We start from the raw sequence: 24055 nt of genomic DNA on the forward strand, positions 1-24055 counted from the left end.
AGAAAAAAAAAGTATTTCTGTTCCAAATTCTCCCCAGGTCTGTTGTTTAAAACCAAAGCCAAACGACACGGAGCGTTTTGCAGTGACCTCATTTATAGCCTCGTTCCCAACCCCGACTGTATCAGCACCCCCAGCCCCGAGCAGAAGGCACGCAGGGCAGTGGGGACAAAACCTGGCAGGGCTGAGCCCCGCAGCCCCGCTTCTCTCCAGTGAATGGCATTACCTGCATCTGCTTGAGGAATGAATGCCGTGCTCTGTTGAGCCACGCTGACCCCCAGCTCCTCAGTTCACTTCATCAATCCATCTCAGAACCGTGGGCTCACTGGATCAGTTGGGAAACCTCAGGGTCAGGAGATTAAAGAGGAATCTGCTTCTAAGTATGCAGACATGCTGATCGTCAGGAGGTGAAACACTTCTTTCGGTGTTCAAATGTGTTATTTTCAGAATTGCTTGCTGACTCATATCTCCTAATAACACTTTTCTCCAGCTACTTACTCAGTATTTACTGCTGGATCGTTTTGCTTGGACTCTGACCACATCACATTTTCTTTTTTCCTTAGCAGCCAACCGTGACCGCTGGAATCCGGCTCTGTGTGCCCAGGTACAACCACTGCACATCCAGAACCCACATCCTGCTACCAGGAACGTTCTTCCTATCAAACCCACTGCTAACCATCACTACAATCCCAACACAAACAGCAAACGGATGCAAGAGAAGCAACGCTATCCAAAATTCACAGGCAGAAGGCACGCACAGCAATTCAGAACAGAAAATCAGCCCGCACAGGGCTGCAGAGCAGTCGTACAGATGTTCAAAACTGACAGGATAACGAGTCTGCTTCTTTGGTTTTTTTACTGTAGGACTCAACGCATTGTAGCAAGTTGCCCCGGTTTGCACAGAACAAAACTTCCAAATATTTTATTCATTCAAATATTTCATTTAAAAAAAAAAAAAGCAGTTAAGAATGACACAAAACAAGTGGGGAGGAGAGGACTTTCACTCACCTTCCCTTTAGCAAAAGCAAGTTCCCATGAGAACAGGTCAAAGAATTTGATGCAAGCTTTCTGCTGCAGTTACAGGATTCAGTGCTGAAGAAGAATGAGCACGACACCGACACGAGTTCTTATATGAAATCCTGCAGATGAAACTTCAGATCAGCTGAGTCTTCCAGACTAATCATAGACACAAGCTGAAGGGGGGCAAACCCTACAGGCCGGAGCAGTGCTGTGATCTCTGCTGTGCTGCAGCTTAACGCCGCTGCTGGGGGGAGGGAGGGAGAGCAGAGAGGCAAGGAGGGATGGCAGGGCGCTGCACACAGCAGAAGCTTGTAAGCAGAGGTTTGATGTGAGCATCGCTATGACCCTGTGTGACTCCACGTGCCACTGCCAGGAGAGGTCAGAGCCACCAGCCAGGGCTAAAGCCACCTGGAGAGCTTTCTGTTGTGGCTCAACAACTTGGCTCCTGCACTCATCCAATTAGTCAGGAATGATTCACAATTATGCACGGAAAAGGAGAGCAGAACCGACCACCTTTCTGCCAGGAATTCAGAGCTCTCAGCACAAACACAGAGCTCTGCTCAAGCCAACCATTCTTAGAGCCGAGTCCCACTCTGACAGAGCTTGTGAGAAAGGAAAAAAGCCTCGTTTTAAAATAACAAGAACTCCCAACTGGAACACATGGAGAGCAGTGAGAAGGAGCACAGAGCACTGGGCATGGCCATCCCAGCACCACCCCCTGCAAGTACCTTCAGTTCCATGAGAGAAGCACTAATGCAGTGCTTTCATATCACTGACGGGATACACAGACTGTGCACTGATTCATACACCACCATTATTGCTTTCCTTTTCCAGCTCAGACACCCCCAGAAATACGGCCCAGGCTCACCACACATCCACCCCTCAAATGTTGGGAGCTCAAAGCTATCACCTATGGGTCTCCCAGAGAGCCTGCAGTGATCTCACCCAGAAGAACTGGCACAGAGGGAGTGCAGAAATCACAGAATGGCCAGGGTTGGAAGGGACCTCAAGGATCATGAATCTCCAACCCCCCCTGCCACACGCAGGGCCACCGACCTCCCCATTACTAAAGTCAATCACTCTGCATCTTCCTTCTCCCCATGAGTGAGCAGAACTCACTCCCTGAGCACAGGGCTGCTACCTTTTTCTTCCTTACAGCACGACAGGCTATGCCAGGAAAAACACAAGCGTGGATCTGGCCCAGGTTGGACACAGAGGCCTCATTCACTGCTGTCCCACACCTGTGCTGTCACTGTGCCACAAGGTGCAGAGCTCTCAGCCCTCTGCTCTCCGTGCACGTGATGCACAGGCAGTGCTCACGTGAGACAACTGATGCCTGTCAAGCGCTTGCTTTGCACACACGGCGTTTGTTTCTGCAATTACAAAGGTTCTCTGGTGTGGGGGTTGGGAGGGAAGGAGAGGACGGGCAGGTCTTGGAGCTGACCTAGAAACTCAGCTAAAAAGGAAAAAAAAAGAATAAAAAAATGCTGTGAATGAAACAGAAAAACCAAACTGCATCCGTCTCCCCACCTCGGCTCCCCAGAACACGCAGATGCCCTTTTGGTGTAGCACAGGCTTTTCCTGCAGCTCTTCCCCCACACCACAGAGCCTTTTGTAACACCCAAACCTCTGTTCTCCTGGAGGGAAACGTCACATCCAGCCCTTCTGAAGAGAATTTCAATCGGTTTACTCACAAACACCAGATAACCATCACGACAAAACCAACAAAACGCTACAAATCTCTCTTTTTTCCACAGTGCCAACACCACATCAACTGCAAACATTACCAAAGACTCCAGACAGAGTCTGTGGGCAAGAAGCACATCCGTGGGTGCCTACAAACACTGCCCAAATGTGGGAGTTCTGCTTCCTACCACTGCCACAAACAGCTGCACCAGTCAAGGATTAAAGGATTAAGGAGGAAAAAACATTGACTTCCTAATGCTGTGTGTCCCCAGGAATTTTATCTGCAACACTTAACATTCTTGCTCATCCCTCACTTTATGAGCTAGCCTGGGGTTTATAGATTGCATTTATGTGGTCAGTATTTCAGGTTTGGCACCGGAGGCTGAATTCAAAAACAAGTTACAGATAAAAGGATGTTCTCACAGTCACAGGCTGCAGAAAAAAATATCTGATATTTGTTCACTTTTAGGACTTTGTTTCAGTTGATTCCCCCAAATGGGGCTGAAGAGATGCTGCAGGAGCAGGCAGGCAGCACGCTGCTGCCCTCAAAATGCAAACTACCTGCAAAATACTGCTAAATAAATTTGTTTTTTGAAGTAAGCATCCAACAAACCTCTCATTACAGAAGTGAAATAAAGTCTTAAAGCCTGGTTGAAAAATAGTTCTTCCTTTGGTGACTCTAGAAGACAGCAGTGGAGAAGAGACGTGGATTTCAGCATTGGGACATCAGGGGCAGCTTTGCACATAGGAACCACAAGAAGACTGATAGTTGAAGTACAAAAAGTTGTTTTCTGCTCTCTCTGTGCAACCATGGATGCATTAGGAGCATTTACAGTGCCAGAAAACTCCAGTATTTAACCACATTTCTTTTCTCTCTTATTCAAGCAAGTTCTTTCCTCCAGAACATGGTCCAAAAGGAAGCAGTCTTTCCTAGCAATGTCTGTGTGCAGAATCAGTGATGTGATAAGGTCATGAAAAACAGCAAAAAAGGTGAGGTCAGATGAGACGAGCCAAGAAAACACCTAAATTCCCAGAGAAGTGGGGCTGCTGAGGATGCAGGTGGATGCAGGAATAGGGCTGCCTCAGCAATGATCACAGCACACGTCCAGCCTTCACTTCTGGTACAAACACACGTGCGTTACACAAACACACTGCTGTAATCAGTTTTCACACTGAAAACAGAGCTTTTAGAAATACACAGAATAGATCACAACTGAGTTTGGCCAATGCTGGAGGATGAATCACAGAGATTTAAACAAAAATCACACAGAATTAAACACAGCTGCAGCCTGCGCACCTTTGGTAGGGCTGGGAGCTGCAGGCAGAGCTCCTTTAAGAGATGCTGTTAGTTTCTAAGTGCATCTCCTCCTCCAGTGCTCAGGAAGCAGCATCGCCCACCCTGTGCTCTCCAGCAGAACAGCAGCTGGAGCCCTGCATCCCCGTTACCATGGTAACACAGCCCCATCTCCATGCCAACGGGCTGGAGGTGTGTACACAGGGAAAGTACGTATGCATCTCTACATGCACACATATATATTGCTTTTTTTTATAGATAGGCACACAAACAGTATTTGCATATCCAATTTTAAGACTGATTTATGACATCCCAGCGACATCCCAGAAGGAGCTGTGCGTGTAAGTGAGAGCTCAGTGGCAAAACAGGACGTTTGCAGACACAGCAATAGGATATTGCTGGGAGGCTCACATCAGCACTGGCAGGACCTAAAAAGAGGCTGAGAAACAGTTGCTTTGTTTCCCTGCTGTGTTATGCCTTATGTCCAAAGGGCTTCTGACAAAAGCACGTGTCAGACTGAGCTTTGTTTTGGATTCCTGGATATCCTTCAGAGCATCAGTGCCACTGCCTGGTGTGTGCAGGGGGAAGAAAGGGAACAGAGAGATGGAAACAAGGGGGAAACCAGGAAGAAAGAAACGTATGCTTTGGAAATTCATTGGGATCCAGGAATTCCCCACCCAGCGTGTCCCAGCTCAGAAACAACACACTAGGCATGCCTGAACTCTGCACAAGGCCCACCCTGCTGAGCAGCACAGCCAAACCTCTGCTTTGTTTGCAGTCCTTGCAGTGCCTGCTAAGCATGTGTTTATGGTTAAGCACTTTGTTGAGTCAGAAACGGGGCTGGAAGTTGTAGTGTGTCTTTACATAAACAGACAATGCTGATCCATTAGCGGCAATAATTAAGAATACCTCAGAAATTTGTAAATTTGCTACGTGCATAAATGGTTTTCTTAGCCATTTGTTCAGCTTTCCTCCATTTCTTGCGGAGCTAAAGCAGGCAGCTGCTTTATCTTACATTCCGTTCCCTGCATTCACTGCCTAAGATGCACGTTTTCCTCTCGTCAGTGGTTTTTCCCCCCCAAAATCACTCACTGCACACAAGGCAGACTCAGCCCTTGCTGCCCCAGCCTGAGCTCCGTGTTTGGATGGAATGCAGAAGACACAAAGCCCAGGAAATGTCATCCCCCCCCCCCAGGTCAGAGCAGTGGTGCAATGCTGGCACTGCCCTTCTGAGGTCCCTTCCCAGCTCAGAGGAACCACCAGCACACTGCACAGCCTCGCATGCTGACCTTTCATCCCCAAACCTTTGTCCTCTCACTCCATAGGAGCTGAGAAAACAAGATTTCTTCGAGGACTGGTCCTTAGGTCTGTCTGTACTGACAGCAGTGTTCTGTCTTCTGACCACGGACTGCTTTGGGAGCCCTGGGTGCGTTGTGTGTTTGCTCCCTGCCTCTTCCACCCTGCAAACAGCACCTGCATTGCCTCAGTAACATTTTCATTTAATTTAGCTTTATTGAAACAGTTTGTTTGCTGAAGGTTAACGAGAACGGTACTAATTAGGTACATTTTCTTTCCATATTTTTCTTGTAAAAACACTAATTAAGACATTATGCACTCATCAGTGTCAAATGGCTGTTCAGCCCTGCCATCTGCAGCACGTCCCATCTATTTGCACCTTATTCTTCTCCATCTTTTAAATAAACACCCCTTCACATACCCTTGATTTCATATAATAAGAGCACATCTCCTTGTTAAATCTGAATTAAATGAGTGGATAAGAGAAGAATTTGAAAAACATCCTCCACAAACGTGGGTAGAGCTGTTGGGCCCATTGACTCCATTGCCCTGAGCAGGATGGAGGATGGGTGAGAACTATCCCTGAGTTTTTTAAAACACTGTTTTTGGAAAAAAATTACCTTCTTACCCCCTATTTCTTCACTTGAGCTCAAACTGTCACACCGATAACTGCAGCTGTGTCCCACCTGGAACAAGATGCTCCCCACCAGCAAGCACACTTACAGACCAACAGCAACGCCAGCGCCTCCAGGCATGGGACAAACTGCATGGATGAGGTGAAGCATGGTCGGAGGTTTTAAATACTGCCAGCCCACGGTTATGAGAACAAATGGGGTGAGACAGACAGCTGAGACACACTGCCTGGCAGAGCTAAGTGTGCAAAGCAGTGAGCAGGGAGAGCACAAGCACACAGACACTGCTGCAGAGAGACAGCCAGAGCTGGGCAGAGCTGGACAAGAAGAGGAAATGCAGCCACAACCCACGGGCAATTCCCAAATGTACAGTTAGGGCTTCCACAGCCCATGGAAAGACTTATTCGAGAAGCAGTTTGCACTTCAGCACAGCGCTCCTCTCCCTTTTGCTGCCTTTTGTTTCCAGTTGAACTTCTGTCATTATTGGTACTGGATTTAAGACCATTGCAATGTTTTATGGGTCCATTAAAATGTTGCCCTCATCACTTCTGCAAATCAAAGCCTCTTTCTGTAAATAACAGTAAAAACACAGGGCAGGAAGTTCTTTGCTTTCCATCTGCTTTTCATTACATTACTCAATGCAGCCAAATCTATGACAATTAAACAGCACAAGCAGTCCTACATTTGTAAAGTCCTTTAAGGCAAAGAGCTTTATGCTGCAGATACAACATGTCCTGGAAGCTCTGCACACCATACTTTGATTAAAGAAAATAAAGTTTGGATGCTGATAAGCACGTCTTATCAACCCCACATCTACAACTTAACATTAATTCTGGATGAAAGACCCTGACAATGTTAGGGAAGGTCAAAAGCTCCAAGTGGTTCCCTTTAGGAAAGTCTCTATTCCAGGGGAAAAGCCAATCTCATGTTTAAAATGTATCCAAAGGGAGGAAATTAGTTTATGTGGATACTAAAGTGCACGGAAAATATCCCATATACGCATAAGCTGCAGATTAAAAGGCATTAAATGCACTGGGTGAGCAAAAAGCAAGCTCTGCATCATCCCAGCAGTGCGGCTCCTTGGCAGACCCAGCTGCACGCTTTGCAGCAATGCTACTCGAGCACCTCACTGCTGCCCTGTGCCTCCCTCCTGCCCGTATTGACACAGCAGCTGTGGGAACCCAGAGCAGCAAACTGAAACTCTCTCCTCCTCCCTGATGTTCTCACCCCTTCTCTCTTTCACACATCATTTTTTCCCTCCAGCCCTCCAGTTCTGCAGCACAACATTCAACGTGCTTAACCACAGGAGGACGACTGCTCCAAACTCCTTCCAGCTGCCTCCAGTCCCAACTTCTGCAGCAAGCAAGGGAGAGTTGGAGCCATCTGCCTCCACCACACAGTGCACTGACATCCAAGGTGGAAAGAAAACAGGGAGTGCAACGCTGCAGTGATACGGTATCACAGATTCTGCCTGCAAAGGAAGGGCAGGGGAGGATTACAGAAACAGCTGCAACTTTTGCTCTAGCAGTCCATGCATGCGAAGCCTTCGCACTGTGCTGCTTCTGCCTTTAATTGCATGCCTGGAATGACTGCCAGGGAAGGGCAGCAGGGACAGCCTCATGGCTTGGCAATATATCTCGTCATATTACTTTTAATAGGATTCAGGCTTTTGTTATAACTTTGTAGCAAACATTTCCCTGGACTGACAGAGGAAATCCACCCCCCAGCGTCTTGTTAAAGGCAAAGAGAATTTATTGATCTATGCTACTTCGTTATCTCTCATTAAAGCATAGCAAGGATCTGATCACTAGCAGTTCATGACATTTAATTGCCTGAGCCATATTTAACAATAAACACTCACTTATGATTGTTTCTATCAGCTCGGCCTGTGTATAAAGGCTCCCTCATCTACCATGCTGCAGCTGACAGAGCACAGAGCAGGGACTGAGCACAGTGCATGGAGCTCAGCATCCAACAGGAGGAACTGCCCTTAGGGAATGACCACCTGCTGCATTGCCTCCAACTGCCAGTGATCTCTGACACTGATCCCAACCAATACAAATTTGCATGCTCCCAGGAATAACAAAAGCTGCCAAACTGATTTTCCTGAACTGGAGAATGCAGATGAATGCAGCAGGCTGATAACTTAGGGTGCTCGTGACTTCCTACCATTGAACCTGAAAGCTCCACGTCCTAACACAAGACCTGATAAAATGCATTTCCTGCAGTAAAAATCAGACTTTGCAATTGCATCTGTTTGCAGCACATCAAACCAGCTATCTCGTAAGATAAGATCATCATTAAAATAAAGAAAACAGATGAACACTCGTTAAGCAGCTCTCCAGCTCAACATGCCTGCTGCAAAACGTTTTGGGACAGATCAGCAATTTCAAACTGCTTCTCATGGTACAGAAGATAAACACACACACACAAACACTTGTGGATAAGAAACTGGAGGGGTAAAACAAAAGCTTCAGCACCAGTAAATTCGATGGACATCCCAGCACGTACACCTGTAAGCACTTCCAACACACACTAGGATAATAATAGGAGGAGGACAGCTTACATCTCCTACTGATTTTCCCTTCCATCAGCAGAGCTGCTGTTGGTTTGCCTGTACTTCACACAGAGCCAAAGGGTGCTAGGAGTGGATGGAGTTGTATACCCAGAACGGAGGCAATGAGGATCCCAATTCTGTTCTAGCTGACTTCCTCCATCACACTCCAAAGAGAAAGCAGCTTGCAATACCTGATTAATCTACTCCACCTAAATCAGCAAAAGCATTTTTGGACCACTGGTGTGTTCCAAAGCACAAACACGAATGTAAAACACCAAGAGCTGGGAAGCTACATGGATTGCTGCAGGAACCTTATGTTCTCACGTGCCTGAAGTCTTTCAGACCATGCAAGAGATGAACACTGCTACTACCATACAAGACATTTAGTAATGTAAGACATTTAGCAGTGGGTACCATTGAGAGAGGAGGAACCTGCAGATGGTCAACATAGAGAAAGGGCAGCAGTGGAACGCATAAAGGATGATCAACACAGAGTAAGACATAGGGCGTACAAAGGAGGTGTTAAACATGGAACACAAGATAAAAGACTCCATTTCACTTCACTGCACCTTAAAACGCAACATACATACCTGGCTTTGGCACCGAATTGGTGACAGACTGAGGAACTTTGTCGTTAATTAGTTCAACACACTCACTAGGGAAAAATCCAACCTGTGATAAGAACAAAAAGAGAGGCAGAGTACTGAATGCAGTGTTTCTAAGATCTGAACTGTTCAACCAACAACCACATAACATTTTCTTCGGGATGTGCTTTCCTGATGCCCCACAACCTCATCCAACACAAACCAGACTGCATAAGAGTCATCATTCTTCAAAATGCTGCAGTCAAAAAGTCCACAAACCAAATAATTGTTCTGTTCTCTATGCTTGTACGCAGGACAGAGATGGTCAACTTCTGTGCATGGGGCAGGGAGAGGACAGAATGCCTTACAGCCCTACACCAAAGGGGAACTGAAGGGAAAGACTTCAGCTGTGCTCCTTGTGCGTGCAATGAGAAATCTAATGATGAGGCAGGTTGTTCAGCTCTTAGCATCTCAGTCATCTGTACTCAAATCTCACCAACACCTGATTTTTTTCCACTCTCACAACAGTATATTCACCAGCTCTTTGACACTGTATTCCTTTACAAAACTGGGGTAAATATTTTTGCATGTCTATGTAGTCCCATTGCAGAAAAATGCATATTCTCCTATAGTAAACAGGGAGAAAGTGCTTTATGCAAAGTGGTTCTGAGTGTCCTAATTGCGTGCACAACCTGATGAAGGTGGGTAACTGATATTCCTGTAGCATTCAAATCAAGTACATTTAAGCATCTTGTTAGACAGCTTAGATGTGGTTTTAGTTAAAATGAATTCCACCACCAACCAGAAGAGGTTTAGTAACATCTACAAGGAGTAAAATGAGTTATTCTGTAAATAACAAAAGTAATTTGACTAGAAATAAACCCAGCTATTTCTAGAAGGAGCAGCATGGTGCAGTGGAACAACCTCTAACAGCAGCAGGACTCCAGGTCTCACATTGCTCCCAGGCAGCAACAACTCTGTCCTCCTCTCCAGCCCTTCTTCTCTTTGGAGCATGGCACAGCACAGAAGAGTGCTGGCTGGAGGTAGGAGCTCAGCCAGCAGCAGCATCTCCTGCCCCATGTGATCTGAAAGCATCATCTCAGCCCTGCAGCCACACTTTGCTCCAGTGCTGCAACAACGCATGGCAAGGAGCCTGGCAGAAGGCTCTCCCCATTGAGTCATCTTGTACAACTCCCTCCTGTCCCCAAGAGAAAGGAACTCTTTCTTACTCTGCAATGATTTTCACCAGTAAGCTCCCAATCAACCAGCAGCAGTGCCATGCATGCTGTGTTGTGCATCCTGTGCCATGCATGCCTGTGCCATGCATCCTGTGCCGTGCACACTGTGCCATGCATGCTGGGCCGTGCATCCTGTGCCATGCACACTGTGCCATGCATGCCTGTGCCGTGCACGCTGTGCTGTGTACGCTGTGCCATGCATGCCTGTGCCATGCATGCCTGTGCCATGCACACTGTGCCATGCATGCTGTGCCATGCACGCTGTGCCATGCACGCTGTGCCATGCATGCCTGTGCCATGCACGCTGTGCCATGCACGCTGTGCCATGCACGCTGTGCCATGCATGCCTGTGCCATGCACGCTGTGCCATGCATGCCTGTGCCATGCACGCTGTGCCATGCATGCCTGTGCCATGCACGCTGTGCCATGCATGCCTGTGCCATGCACGCTGTGCCCAGGCGAACAGTTCAGCCTAGGAGACTGTTCCTAGTTCTCCCTGGAGACGTGGAGAAAAATGCTGATTGGCAAATATGCAAGAAGTACTGCTGCTTAAACAAATTACATCATGTGTATTTTAAAACACTGCTCTACAGCTAAGAGTCTCTCTAGGAAATTTCCTGTGCAAGAGATGCAGGAGACAACTTTTAGATTAGGAGGAATAGAGATGAGGTTTGATGTCTTTCCTGTTTCTCGGTGCAATACAAAATGCCAACCATGACTTCTGAAATGAAACATGGCTGGGATGGCTGTGTCACTGCTCTGAGATATCTCTAAAGCTCTCCTAGATATAACGTGATGCTTGCTTCTACATCCCATTTTTTGCCATGTTCAGAACCAATAATTGCAATGAACAATGCTAAGGGAAAGAATTCTCACTTCTCTCAGCACTTACAAACTCTCTGACATTAACTTCCTGCTAACAGCTGACAGCTTGCATTTTTTTGACTTATTTATCCTGACATTTCTTAATGATCCCCAGGAGATCATCTGCAGGGTCATCACCTATGACTTCTGCCTCATTCCCACCCTCTTAATTGATGCTGCTTCTCCCTGCATGGAAAGTTCTCCATGATTTTGTATAAATACATGAGTTAAGTCCAAGAGTTAATCTCAGCAGATGTAGCAAGGCGCTGTTGGTGCTGGGGCCAGGATTAAAGGATTTGGCAACGTACGAAAATTAATAGCAAGGATAACATATATTTAGATAAATACAAGGTCATGTGAAGGTTAAAAAATCATTCACGCCTGAACCGAGGGAGGAAAACACACTGCTGCTGTGTGCACACATTTCTACAGCAGCTACCACATCATTTCTTTGCACAGATTTTGCCAAAACTGGAAGATGGTGGAGGTTTTATGGGAAAGACAAACTAACAGTAACCACTGTCAGTGTTGGAGGAGGGGATTCCAATGAATGGGAACGTATCAGCAACATAAATGTCAAATAAAGTACTGTTTGAGACATTTTGATTGCATTTTGGTCTTGACAGAGGCTAAAACACGGATTAAATTTAATTCAGTTTTTTTCTCTTAGTTGTAAATCACAAAGGGTTCCAAAAGCATCCGATCTCCTGCTGGTTGCACACATTCTTGTGCATCATTTCGTGCCACCCCCAGCAGCTGGGCAGCTTGCTGTTGTGCAGCAGTGCAACTAATGAAGCCATACCCCAAAGTCAGAATTATTAACAACATCGGAAGGCAGTTGTGCATCAGAAGAGGGCCTGTCTCTGATGATTCAGCTAACTGACACTGATTGAAAAGACAAAGCATGAAGGAAAAGAAGAAGAGAACAAAGAGGGCTGGGAGGCTGTTACTGTGGAGGTGGCTGTAAATTAGGTAACAATCTTACAATGAAAGCAGTGACTCACAGAGGGCATTTGAAACGAAAAAAGCTAGAGGAAAAACATCTTAAAAATGATTGTACTTTAACCAGGGAAAATGATAAAGAGCCTAAAGGGTTGTTTTGTTCTGCGCAGGATTAACTACTTTGCAATGCAGTCCTTAGATCAGATACTGGGAGAAAGGTGCCTGCAACTGCAACAGGAAACAGAAAGACAAATTCCCAAGGAGTCACTTGGGCTGGCAAAGCACAAACCATCCTCCATACTGAATCAAAGCTGCGGTTCAAATGGAGCATATCTGCACCATGCCAGGTCTGGTTTCTCCGGACACCTGTAGGCACAAAAGTTCATCGATGGTCAAAGCTTTCCAGGTCAGGACGAGATCTGGGAGCACACCAAACGGTGTGCAAATAAAGCAATCAAAGCCTTCTCATATTCTGAAGGAAGGACAGCCCTGGCAGCCAGCTCCAACGCTCCTGGAAGGACCTCTTATTGCCTGGGATTCCACTCTGATCATCTTCTTCTGGTGTGTGCCTCCCCACACGAGGTGATTTTACCCACGTTATCCATCCAGACTCACATCCTGTTACTGTGCTTTCCATTAAAAATATGCATCATCAAAATAGAGAAAAGAAAACACCAAGATGGAGGTAAGACAAATCTGAATGACGCTGCATATGATGGCCCGTGGCTCCTTGCAGATGACTGCACTCCCACTGAGCTGCACTCCTGCAGCTTTCTGTTACCCATTTTCCATCCCGCAGTGTGAATTTGCCATGCAAAGGCCATCACCTGAAACGCTTCCCAAATACTTCCATCACAGACCAGACTGCTACAGGGCATTCCAAAAACTGGAACCTACCAACCACGGGTCGTCCTACATCTTCTCCTTGTGCCACCCCTGCCAGAAGCACAGCCACCTGTGCTACTGACAACCTGCCTAGAGATAACAGGAGACAGTGCTCAGAGCCTCCCCTCGAGCAGCTCCATACCCCCAGCAGTGCACTGGTGTGCATTTCACAGGCTGCATGACATTACAAGCAAGTCTTTGCTCCCTGCAGCGCAGATGATCTCAGAATCTCAGCGATCTGGCAAGATGGACTTTGCTGATTTATTTTATCAATTCAAATGACTGGCTCAGCAGATTGTGATCATTTTTACGATGGCTGTTGTTCCTAAATGGGAACAGAATTGTTTACCTGGAATCAACTCTGTAGAGGTCACACAGTTTCATCAGTTCTTTTGTATATTACAGAACAAAATCTTTCCCCTATATCCTCTTTTTTTTAAAGCATTAATTGATGGCACTGAACTGCAATACATCCCTAGGCCAGGTGCATCACACCAGAGAAATATCCCATCCTTCTGAATTCTCCTTTCACTGCAGCAGTTTGTGGGATCAAAACCTGTGTTACACCAGGAGATTCACTTTGTATACACTCACAGCTTATGGGCCCTGAACTTGAAACACAGGTTAAAAAACCCTCTCTTTCTCTCTACAGCCCTAGAATTTTCATCTCTTGATAGCTGTCACAAAAATGACGAACGCTTCCCAAGTGCTCATCAACATAACTTTATGCAATGAAGGCACAACAGGATTGCTCTGACCTCAGGCACAAGGCAGTGGCAAATTGCAAAACAGCTCCCTTGGCTCTCGTGTCTTTAATCAGCAGTGCTGCTCTTCACATCGAGTCACAGTTTCTAGCAGGCTGATGGCAAGCAGGGAGCTTGCACTGAGTGATGGAACCCACATCCTACGTGGGGACAACAGACACTTGCAAGCAATCAGCTTTGTGCATAATGGCTCATATACAAACCACAGTGTATTTCTGTTTTCTCTTACCAATTCACTCAAGAGTTAAGTACAGTGTAGTTGATCACTGCAAGCAGCACAAAAGCACTTCACTAATCATTAAGTCAGAGCAGCTTGGACATCTTAGTGAGATATTATCAGAACACCCACACCAGATATAAAGGCAACAAAAGCTGTATCTATCTCAGGTGCTCTCTAATGGGAACACAGAATGTATGTAACATTCCATTCAGATGGGATCCAACTGCACACAGCCCTGGTATTAATGACAGCAGAACCACCACTGAGTCTGGCACAGAAAAGTCCATCTCACTACACCAAGAAGGCTTTCTAGGCCCAAACATACACGTGTGGTCAGTTCTGACCCTCTCCAGAAGGAACTCAAAATCCCACCTACTCAGAGGAGCAACAGAGCAAATGTTCCTTCCTGCTTGGAAGGAGCTGAAACTCCTGCAGTGTGAGGAGACAAAGCCAGTTCCCCCCCATACAGCAGCTTTGGGACTTTGTTTTGCAAATTAAGGCTTTTTTTTTTTTCTTAATTATTAACAGTTATACAGAACAGATATACTGAACAGAACAACAACTCTGTGGAAGGAAAGCACCATTTCAACTCAGAAGTTTTGGTACCTAAGTCACAGATAAGTTGCAAACTGAGCCCAAATCTCTCTGCTGGCATCTACAGAGAGCAGCAATGTTAATGCTTTCTAATAAATGGAGACATGAAAGCACACACTGGTTGGCCTGTCCAAGTCAGTGGCAGTCTGACCAGCTGCCTTTGTCTGAGCCCTTTCCACTCTGCCTGAGCTCGTTTTAGATAGTGGAAAGAATGGTATAACCTGAGTAGCTGTCAGCTGTCTCAGACAGGGCTCAGTAAAAGCTCCCCTAACATCAGGCCAGCAGCATCAAAGAGTCACAGCTGTCCCTGCTCTGCACAGTTGGTGAGGAGACCATTTCCTACAAAGACCATATTTCAGCTCTAGCCCAAGCCTAGAGCAAAAGGAAAACAAGGTCCTCTTACACCAACACAGGGGACCTGTTTATGCTCATAATCCTGTGCAGGCAGAGCAGCTCTAAGCTGGGACTTCTGACTTTATTTAAGGCGTGCTATCAAGGCTGAAGCTTGTGCCTACCTGAAATCCGTGCTTGCCCCTCCACCAGGTGGTCAACTCCTTTGGTGGCATATCGATAACAGACACAATGTCTCCCACCTGCAAGAGATTGGCAACATCAATCCCAGCTTCAGCACAGCCAGGAGGAAAGCACAATTCAAAGGGCTGCATTCTTCTGCGCTGCAAAAACTGTAAAACTTGTGAGCAATTGCGCCAACGCAGCTCTTAAAGACATTTACCTTTGTAAAACTGGAAGTAGAACTGCAATCCCAGTGCTTATATTAATACAGAGACACCAACAAACTGCCCGCATCCTGCACTGCATACATCTGAACGTGGAAGATGACAGACCCACATGTCTTTCTGATTAGCTCCGTTCTTTGGCGTGCAGGAATGATTGCTTTGATTTTGAACATGAACAAAGCCCTGGCAGCAATAGACTATCACTGCTATTTTTACTTCCTGCTGAGAATGTGATCACAAAAAAGCTCCTTTGGGCAGTAACTGTTTTCCTTTACGCTTTTTTGTATGACGCAGTGAATGCTCCATGGATGCTCCATGGTACATAGAACAAAACACTGCTTTGGGATAGAAGAGCTGGGTGCCCAAAGATTGCAGGGCCCACTCCTCTGGGCTTTCCCTCAAAGCAGCTCCTGCTCTGCATCAAGCACGATTTCCAGAACACCTATGGATTATTGTATGTCTCCTCAGTACCAAATTTTTGACAATCTGGTTCTTCGCTTTTCATGGGAGGAGAAGTTTTTAAAAAGTTTAGAATAGGGATATAGGCTGTATAGAACTGGCCTGTGAATAATTCAGTTGGCTTGTGTCCATGTACACACATGTCCTGAATGGATTTAATGCACTTAAGGCACTGTGTGTGCAGGGTCTGCTGCTGCTCAGAGACCAGGCTAGAATACTTGGCAGTAATCAAAAGATACAAATGCCAAGTAAAGCTATATTTTACAGATGACTGAACTCCTCACTGTATCCAACCCACTGCAAGTCTAATATTGAACTGAATCTTCTAAGCTTCACCTCACCAAACATTACATGTTGCCCAAGGAGGCTGTGGATGCCCCATCCCTGCAGGCATTCAGGGCCAGGCTGGATGTGGCTCTGGGCAGCCTGGGCTGCTGGTTGGTGATCCTGCACACAGCAGGGGGTTGGAACCAGATGATCTTTGAGATCCTTTTCAACCCAGGCCATTCTGTGATTCCGAAGGTGTCTGAGTATATTCCTGATGGGTTCACACATTACACTGCACTCGACAACAAGGAATGCCAATGCCTTTAACTATTTACCTCAAAGGAGAGCTCATCCGGTGCCTGGGCAATGTATCTCTTAATAACATGGGCAGCAGCAATAGCTGGAATGTTAATAGATGACTCCTCATGGACTAGCAGGTGGTTCCCCTTGTTATCAATCTGAAACAAAGAACGCAGGCGGCTGTGAGGCAGCTGAGGACAGGCGAGGAGGCATTTTATTGGTGCTCATACATGGCAGAGATTTCAAGCTGATTCACAGAGACAGCACAGCTTGGGGCCCCCCAGAGCAGAGCAGCACGGAGAGGCATCGCAGAGCAGAGTAAACAGAAAGAAAGGGGAAGAACAATTCGTGGAGTATTTCAGAAGGTCGTACATCCCCTCCATCCACTCAAAGACAAAAACACTGTATCTGTGCATCTCTGTGTACAAACAGTAGCAAGACAGTGGATGCTCACACCTCCTTTTAACAGCTGTATTGTTTTTTTCTTAAGCATTTAAAATGACAATACAAGAATGACCACAAAAATTCCCTGCAAAGTAACGAATGCTCAAGAAGAATTGCAGAATAAGGGGAAATGATGTCAATTGGAAACTCGTGACACTTCCAGTTTTCACCCATCCTTTTATTTCTTTTTATTTTAAGAAAACACGGCTGCAACCCTCGCTGCTATCAAAACTTCCAGATTTTTGTGCTCATGTAAAGTTTTGCAAGGATCTCAGTTAATTGAAAAGGTTATTCGAGGGAATTCAAACTGCACTGCAGCAATTCCAGTGGCATTTGCTGCCATCTCTACTTCTACTGGGTTGCTGTAAAGGCTATCACAGTTTCAGTTTTGCCTCTAATTTTCTTCCTCCCTTCATGCTGAGGAGGTTTCCAAGATTTGTTTCATCCCAAAGGATTTCATGGAGAGGAGCACATCTGCAGGGAAAGCTGCAGGAAATGCACTCAGCCCTCATCATGAGCATTTAATAACGAACTGCAAGTCTAATCACAGTTGTTTCTGCTCCTGGTGTGCAGGAGTATCAGCAGGCAATGCAGACACACACATCCCCACCCAGACTGATCAGCAATGGCACTGATGCACACAGGTGCCAATGCCCACTGAGCCCCATTCTCTCCTGCACTCTTTGCCCAAGAATGTTGCTTGTTTAAGATGGTAGAAGGCTGTTAAGAGGGAAACCAAAGTTACAGCTGCAATTCACAAGATGCAAACAGTGCCACTGCAAGCACAAAGCAAGCTCTGTTGAGCAGCTCAACCAACAGCGACAGCAAATGGGAGCAGATCGTATTTATTGTTTCTGCAGCTATAACAAGGGGGAAAGAAAGAGGACAAACACCAGAAATGAGACAGCCCCTAAAAGGAGTGTAAGCCGTCCTTTTCCTGTAACCCATTCCTTGGAAACCTCATGGACAGGACTGAGGTGGTGGTCGGCTGACACAACCCTTGGTTCATCAAAAGTGCCACCTTCCTTTACTTTGTGAAAATGAGAATGACATCTTTGGGTTATAAAACCCAAGCAGGATAGGACAAATCCTTTGCATGTTTATAATGCCTGATCTGATTCTTTTCACACTACACCTTTTGTGGCCATCTAAACACCTGTAGTGAGGAACTTAAGCTTTTAGGACCGCATTCCAGTGATACATCTGGGAGGTTTACATCTCTTGAAAGGCAGGAGATCACATCTGTGGCTCACTCTGCTGGCTAAAGTCAGGGAACAAAGAACAACCAGAGCTTCATTCCGTACCTCCATCCATGTCAGGGCAGGCCCACAGTTGATCTTATTGCATGCGATGGCCGAGAGACGGGACAGGTAAGCCATCAGCGTGTGGGTGACAAGCTGCAATAGGAAAGAAACACACAGAGTTAACACACGACAGCTTTGAGAGACTCCTTCAGAATTACCATTAGTTATCCGTTGGCATAGGCCAGTGTTACAGAAATACGTTCACTTTTGCAAAGAAATCTGTCAGCTGGAGTAGAGCACACCGTACTCAGTGTTGCAGTGACTACATGAAAAAAAAGTGTCTAAAGCAGCAGCTCCCTATGAAGGCAATAGGATTTTGGTATAAAATATGTAGATTTTTAGTAATTTCTCCTGTAAAGATACCTTGAATCGACAGCCCTCCTCTCACCGTGAATTTCACACGTATACACATCACTGATATCATAAAAGAGAAGCCAGTGAGGTCTTCCCAAAGCTTCCCTGCCAGTGTTATGAAGCAGAATTACAGTGCAGAGTTTATAGGACTGTTTGAGTTCTCCTCAAACATCCGCTCAAATGTGGTCAATTCAAACCAGAAATGATCACGGGACACCACGCAGCTGCAGGATGAGATTCCACAAAGCAGGAGAGCTGCTCAGCATCCTCTGTGCTCACAGACAGGATGCAGGTCTTCACCTCACGGCATAAAGTACACACTGAATGCATTTGATCAGCTGCACAAATGAAGATTTAAGAGGAAGGAATGATTACAATATAATTAATAATTTAAAAAAATGCAGAAATTCATTATCCTGAGTATTGCTGCTTCTGTTCAAGCTAAGAGACTAATAACTTTAAATTCTCTTCAGAAAGAACTTGCATGAAATCAAAGCAACCAATAAATCACATTATCTGCTGAGCAATAGAAGAGCATTATTGACCCTCTGTGCTGAATGGCAGAAGCCCCATAGTCTGCAGGAGGGGACTGATTTCAACCATTGTGTGCAGTTCTAAAGCAATCAATCCTCACCCAGTTGGCACTGAAAGAACACAGACACTGATTTACAGATCCTGGGTAGATTCTGCTTTGAACGCTCAGAATGGCTTCAATTTTCTGATCTCCCATTTCAGACAGGCAACATTCCCCTTCTGACAGAGCATGTCAGGGTCGGTCCGTAGCCGTGCTTGATGGCAGGGGGCAAACACACAAGCACAGGGCCCAGAGACAAGTGACCTGTGAAATGAAGCTGCGGGCCCTGCCTGTAACTGGGATACAGGCTCTTCCCACAGCCAGCCTGCAGCCCAACAGAGGCGGTTTTGTCATGCTCTGCTGGCTCAAATAACCCTCTGTGGCCACACACTGCATTGTCTCTCCTTGTCTTTCAAAATGATGCAGTCAAGATGCACCTGCTACTTCCCAGCAAATTATTTTGGACGTGAATGAATCCCCCAGTTATCCACAGCAAAGAAGCTGAAGGATTCCAATTCTCAGCACGTGAAGTCTGTATGACAGCAAAGGAAAACCTCCTGCTCACGCTTTAAAGACAATTTAAATACGACACTAATGCAAATGTCGTTAAAAAGATAACTTCAGTGATCTCAAGGCTATAAATACAATCCAGCATTTCAGCAGCATCACTCCCTAGGAACGTTGACTGAGTTAAGTCAGCAAATATCCACAGCACTGGGAAAGCTTCCCAAGGCAAACCAGCATCCTGGTTGAGGCACTGACAGTACAGCCTCCTTCTGGATGCTCTCCACAGCTGCACACCGATAGGTAAGAACTCGCAGGCCGTTTCCCTTTAAAGCCATTGAAGTTAAAGGCTGGAAGTGATGCCCTGCTCTCATTCCCTGAGCTGGTAGCTTACCTCTGGGCTGTCCCTCAGCACGTCGGAGCGGGGCAGCTCAGCGAGCTGGGAGAAACGCCGATCATAAATGCAGAGATGGAGGTGCTTGTCGAGCACTCGGAAATCCTCGTAGCTGCGCTTCACGATCCAACTCTTCCCCTGCACAGAGAGAACGGCCCCATGTGGTTACAGACCCACCAGGGCCGCTGGGATGAGGAAAGTGATGATCCTGGCAGAAGCAGCAGACAGCTCTGGAGATCCCGTTTTGCAAAGCATTTGGAAGTGCTGGAAGTGCCTTAGCGATATTTACGTGTGTTAATTTGCATTGTGAGCGCTCTTCTAATTACACACCGGTGGGGCTGCACGTGGCCCAGAGGTTGTGGGACCCAGCAAAGCTGTTAACGGCCCCATCTGATGGATTTTTGTAGTATTTTTGTGAACAAGGTGTCTTTGCACAAACGTAAATTACAAAACGGTTGTATAAAGAGCTTGACATCAGATCCTGCACCGGGTGAAGATCATGCAAACAAGGATCTGAAGGCAGCACTGGGGCTTGCAACATTTCTGTAGGTGCCTCAAGCAAATCTTCAGCTGAATTTAAGGGGAAAGAATCTACGATGAATAACAGCACTATGTGAAAATTTACTCCTGAGTGCATATCATTTCCCCAATTAAAACCATTGACAAGATGCACAGTGCTCGAGGGGACAAGGAAGGGGCCATGGCAGCGCAACATAATTTACCCCATGAAGCTTTTAATATCTAATGTCTATTTCTAAATGCTTCACAGCCTATTATGATCAAGTTAAAAAAAAAAACATAATAATGCAGCAGTTTGCAGGTCAGAGCTCTTGGCGAATGGTTAATCCTGCCGTGCAGCCCAGAAGATGATGCTATTTCTGTTCTACAGACATGGACTCTGAATCTGGGGCCACGGACATCCACAAACCTCCCCTCCTTCTAAGATATCCCCTGTCAGGTTTCCCACAGAGGCTTCACAGCCGTGGAAAGGATGAGGACAGCAGCAGAGCCAACAGCCCAGCCCTGCAGCACAGCACTGAAGCTGTCAGGCAGAGCATCCATGCGCTCCAAGTTCCACAAACACCAACCAAAAGCTTTGCTTTTCTACTAACAGCCAAAGCTTGTAGAGAAATTGTAAACACACAGCCCACAATTCAGTGCAATATTTTCCTCCAAGTTAACGGAACTCCGGATCGTGTCCTATACCTATAAACTCTGCTTTCAATACAAAGTAGTGATTTGTATTTACACAAGAGGGAGTATCTATACAACACATAAATTCCTACTGATTTCTAAAAGTCACTTCACTTTTAGTCTACAGGAAAAAATAAAAACAAACAAACAAAAAACCAACGCAAAACAGGACTGCAAGTTCTGCCATCTTTTTTTTGCAAGTGCTCTTGCTCTGTTGGTAAGTTGCCAGCACGATCTTCAGCTGAGCGTGGTCTGGTCACCAGTGTAGCAAATAGCAGACTGAGAAATCCCTGCAATCTGCTCTTTGCTTCTGCCTGCTGCCCCTACCCAGACATCTCAGCACAACCTCCTATGCTGCCCATGCAAAAACAAACCTATTCATCAAACGGTCACAATTCTGTCATTCACAACATTTAGATGGTAAATGTTGGACTGTGGATTCGCAGCCTTGCTGTCATCCGTGAAGGCAGCAGGAGTCAAATGCAGAGAGGCAGGGCATGCAGAGCAGCCTGCACTGCCAGGGCTCTGCTCATGTGCCACGAGATGCATCCATCCCCCTGCCCAACACAGAGCAAAGCTGCTGGCAGTGACGTGATGCTGAGTAACCAGCAAGGACAGCTTACCTCGAGCAGCACAGTTCCTGGCCCTTTTTCTCTCCCAGAGGTTCCTCTCGTGCTGCACAACCCCTGTCGCAGTGTGAGCCTGGTGCAGGAAGGTAACCCAGAACCCCTGCTCCTTCTCCTTCCAGCTGCAGCAGCCCCGCAGCTGCTAAGCAACAGCTGAGCTCACCGTGCAAGCTGCAGCCTGTGGGCAGGGGAGCTGCATGTGGGGAGACAGAACTGCTGCAGCCCAGCACCCAACACAGCCTGGACTTCAGGCTCTCGTGCATGAGGGTCACAAAAGTCTCACAGGAATGGGACTCCTTCCATCCCACCCAAAAGGACAGTGCCTATGGTGTGCTGGGAGGGAACACGATTTCAGGAGGAAAAACACACATTTCTACCCAACAGAAAGTTATCCCAGCTCCTAAATATATTTCCCAGTGACCCACAGCTTAAAGCCTATCATAAATTAATTAAAAAGTGTACGCACAAAAGCTCTGAACTGTCCTAACAGTTGCCTGAAACAAAGTTTGTGCAGATTTGGAGCCTGAATTATACACGTTTAAGTAAAAATAAGATGGCCATATTTACAAGGGATGCAATTACTGTACAGGAAGGAACCAATGCAGCAATCGAGAACTGGTCCATGCTCAGTGCTTCCCACAGCCCTCCAGTACAAAAATTGTAGATCTTGCTCCCATTTCCTGAAAATTCTCAGGTTTCAGAGGGTTTCTTTTTTTAATATAGAGAGTTAATAACACAGCAGAATCAAGAAAGCTACTATTAATTCCGTCCCATGTTGCCAACCTCATGTTTGAAGCTAAAGTATTTCACAGCAAAGCTAAGCAGCACTGATGCCTCGAGCAGAGAGCATCCAAGAAGCAGAAATGGCTCCTTCCTATTTTATTTCCATATTCAAACCAATGGATGACCACCATCTAATTTCCAATTGCAGTTGCAATGCTTACTGATGGCCCAGATGCAGACAAGCATGTGATATCCCATTAACTCCACTAGGATGCAAGGATAGGGGTGAAGCTAAGCACACAGACAAGTGATTTCCTGAACTCAGGCTTTCAGTTACAAACTGGGTATGACACATTTCACAAAGACAAAAAATCAAGTCCCAAATGAAGATGTCAGTAATGCCAAAAAAGGGGCCATCACTACGTTTAAAAGGAAAAAACTGACTGCTGGCTTCGACATAGAAACACACAAAACCTCTCGAACAGAACCAAAGGTTTCTTTTGGAATTTCATTATACAGAAACATTCACAATGACAGTTAGGGAATTTCTCACAAAATGGAAAATTTTGGTTCATTTCTTCCCTTATTACAGTCTGATCTTCCATTCTCTCGTGCTCCTTCAGGCTGTGTAGGACTAAATGCATCATGAAAGACTGGCGAGACTTCAGAATATTGCACAGAGCTCCTGATTTTTCTCCCATAATCAAAGCAAGAAGTGTCATGCTAGAAGAATGATTCGAAATTACCCAACTGGTGATTTAAATTCCATGGAGCCAGAGATTGGAACCTTCCATTAGTAAAACCACCACTCTGAGATCACAGATGGGAAAAGGCTACATGGGCTGCACCTCGCAGGATACAGAGGGACAACGATTCTGAAGCACAGCTCCACAAGCAGCATTTATAGCTTTGCTGCTCAAACAGCCCAAGGAGGATGACATGCAGCCAAGAGAAGTTTCCATGCTCCTGAAACACAGCCCAGCTGGTGATGCTCCCTGCTCCCTTGTCCCAGCCCTGAAGGGCACAGCATTTCCTCTCCTCCACATCTATGATGCGATTCACTTAAAAACCTGATACACCCAAGTTTTATAATACACTTACAGATATGCTGTCCCTACTGTAAGGGAAAGCAAAGGACTGTTTCCAGCTGAAAGTGTTTAAGTCTGCCCAGATACCCTTCCCTTTTGTCCATCAATGCATCTTCCAGGCAGACAGGGTGCTATGCTGAGCTCCAGCACGCACAGCCTTCCCGTCCCACGGCCTGAGCCTGTTTTCTCTGCAGCACCTACAATTTATTTATGTTAAGGCAGGAGCAGACCTTTCTCTTCTGGTTCAAATGCTCAGTTCCTGAGAGAAATCACACGGACGCTCCCATGAACCTCACCAGTCCACGTGGAGACTGAGAGCAGAGAACGAGATGAAAGAGCATGGCAAAAGTCACTGCAGTTTGACCCTGCAGAAAGGGAACACCACGTATTGAATAGCTGGGAAAGAGCCAGCACCCACCAGAAGGGTTCAACTCGGCCGTGCGGTGACTTTTACAGCTGTCTGGTCTCGGGCTCTGTGTGTTATTCCAGCTTGACCCTAAAGCCTTTTCCATTT

The 24055-nt window shown here is 46.2% G+C and overlaps 1 protein-coding gene across 2 annotated transcripts in view; it reads right to left on the reverse strand.

Annotated features, from left to right (window-relative positions):
- Nucleotides 1–24055, reverse strand: part of ARHGAP32 (Rho GTPase activating protein 32) — a 146296-nt gene that overhangs the window by 35228 nt on the left and 87013 nt on the right. For both annotated transcript variants that reach the window (XM_031556858.1, XM_010723589.3), the window contains 5 exons: nt 19911–20048; nt 18085–18177; nt 16372–16494; nt 15089–15166; nt 9073–9154 (listed from right to left, as the gene is read on the reverse strand). In XM_031556858.1, coding sequence (XP_031412718.1) covers nt 9073–9154; nt 15089–15166; nt 16372–16494; nt 18085–18177; nt 19911–20048 — 514 coding nt within the window. The remainder of the gene's footprint in view (nt 1–9072; nt 9155–15088; nt 15167–16371; nt 16495–18084; nt 18178–19910; nt 20049–24055) is intronic.

Source organism: Meleagris gallopavo, chromosome 26, assembly GCF_000146605.3.
Source record: "Meleagris gallopavo isolate NT-WF06-2002-E0010 breed Aviagen turkey brand Nicholas breeding stock chromosome 26, Turkey_5.1, whole genome shotgun sequence".
NCBI lineage: Eukaryota > Metazoa > Chordata > Aves > Galliformes > Phasianidae > Meleagris > Meleagris gallopavo.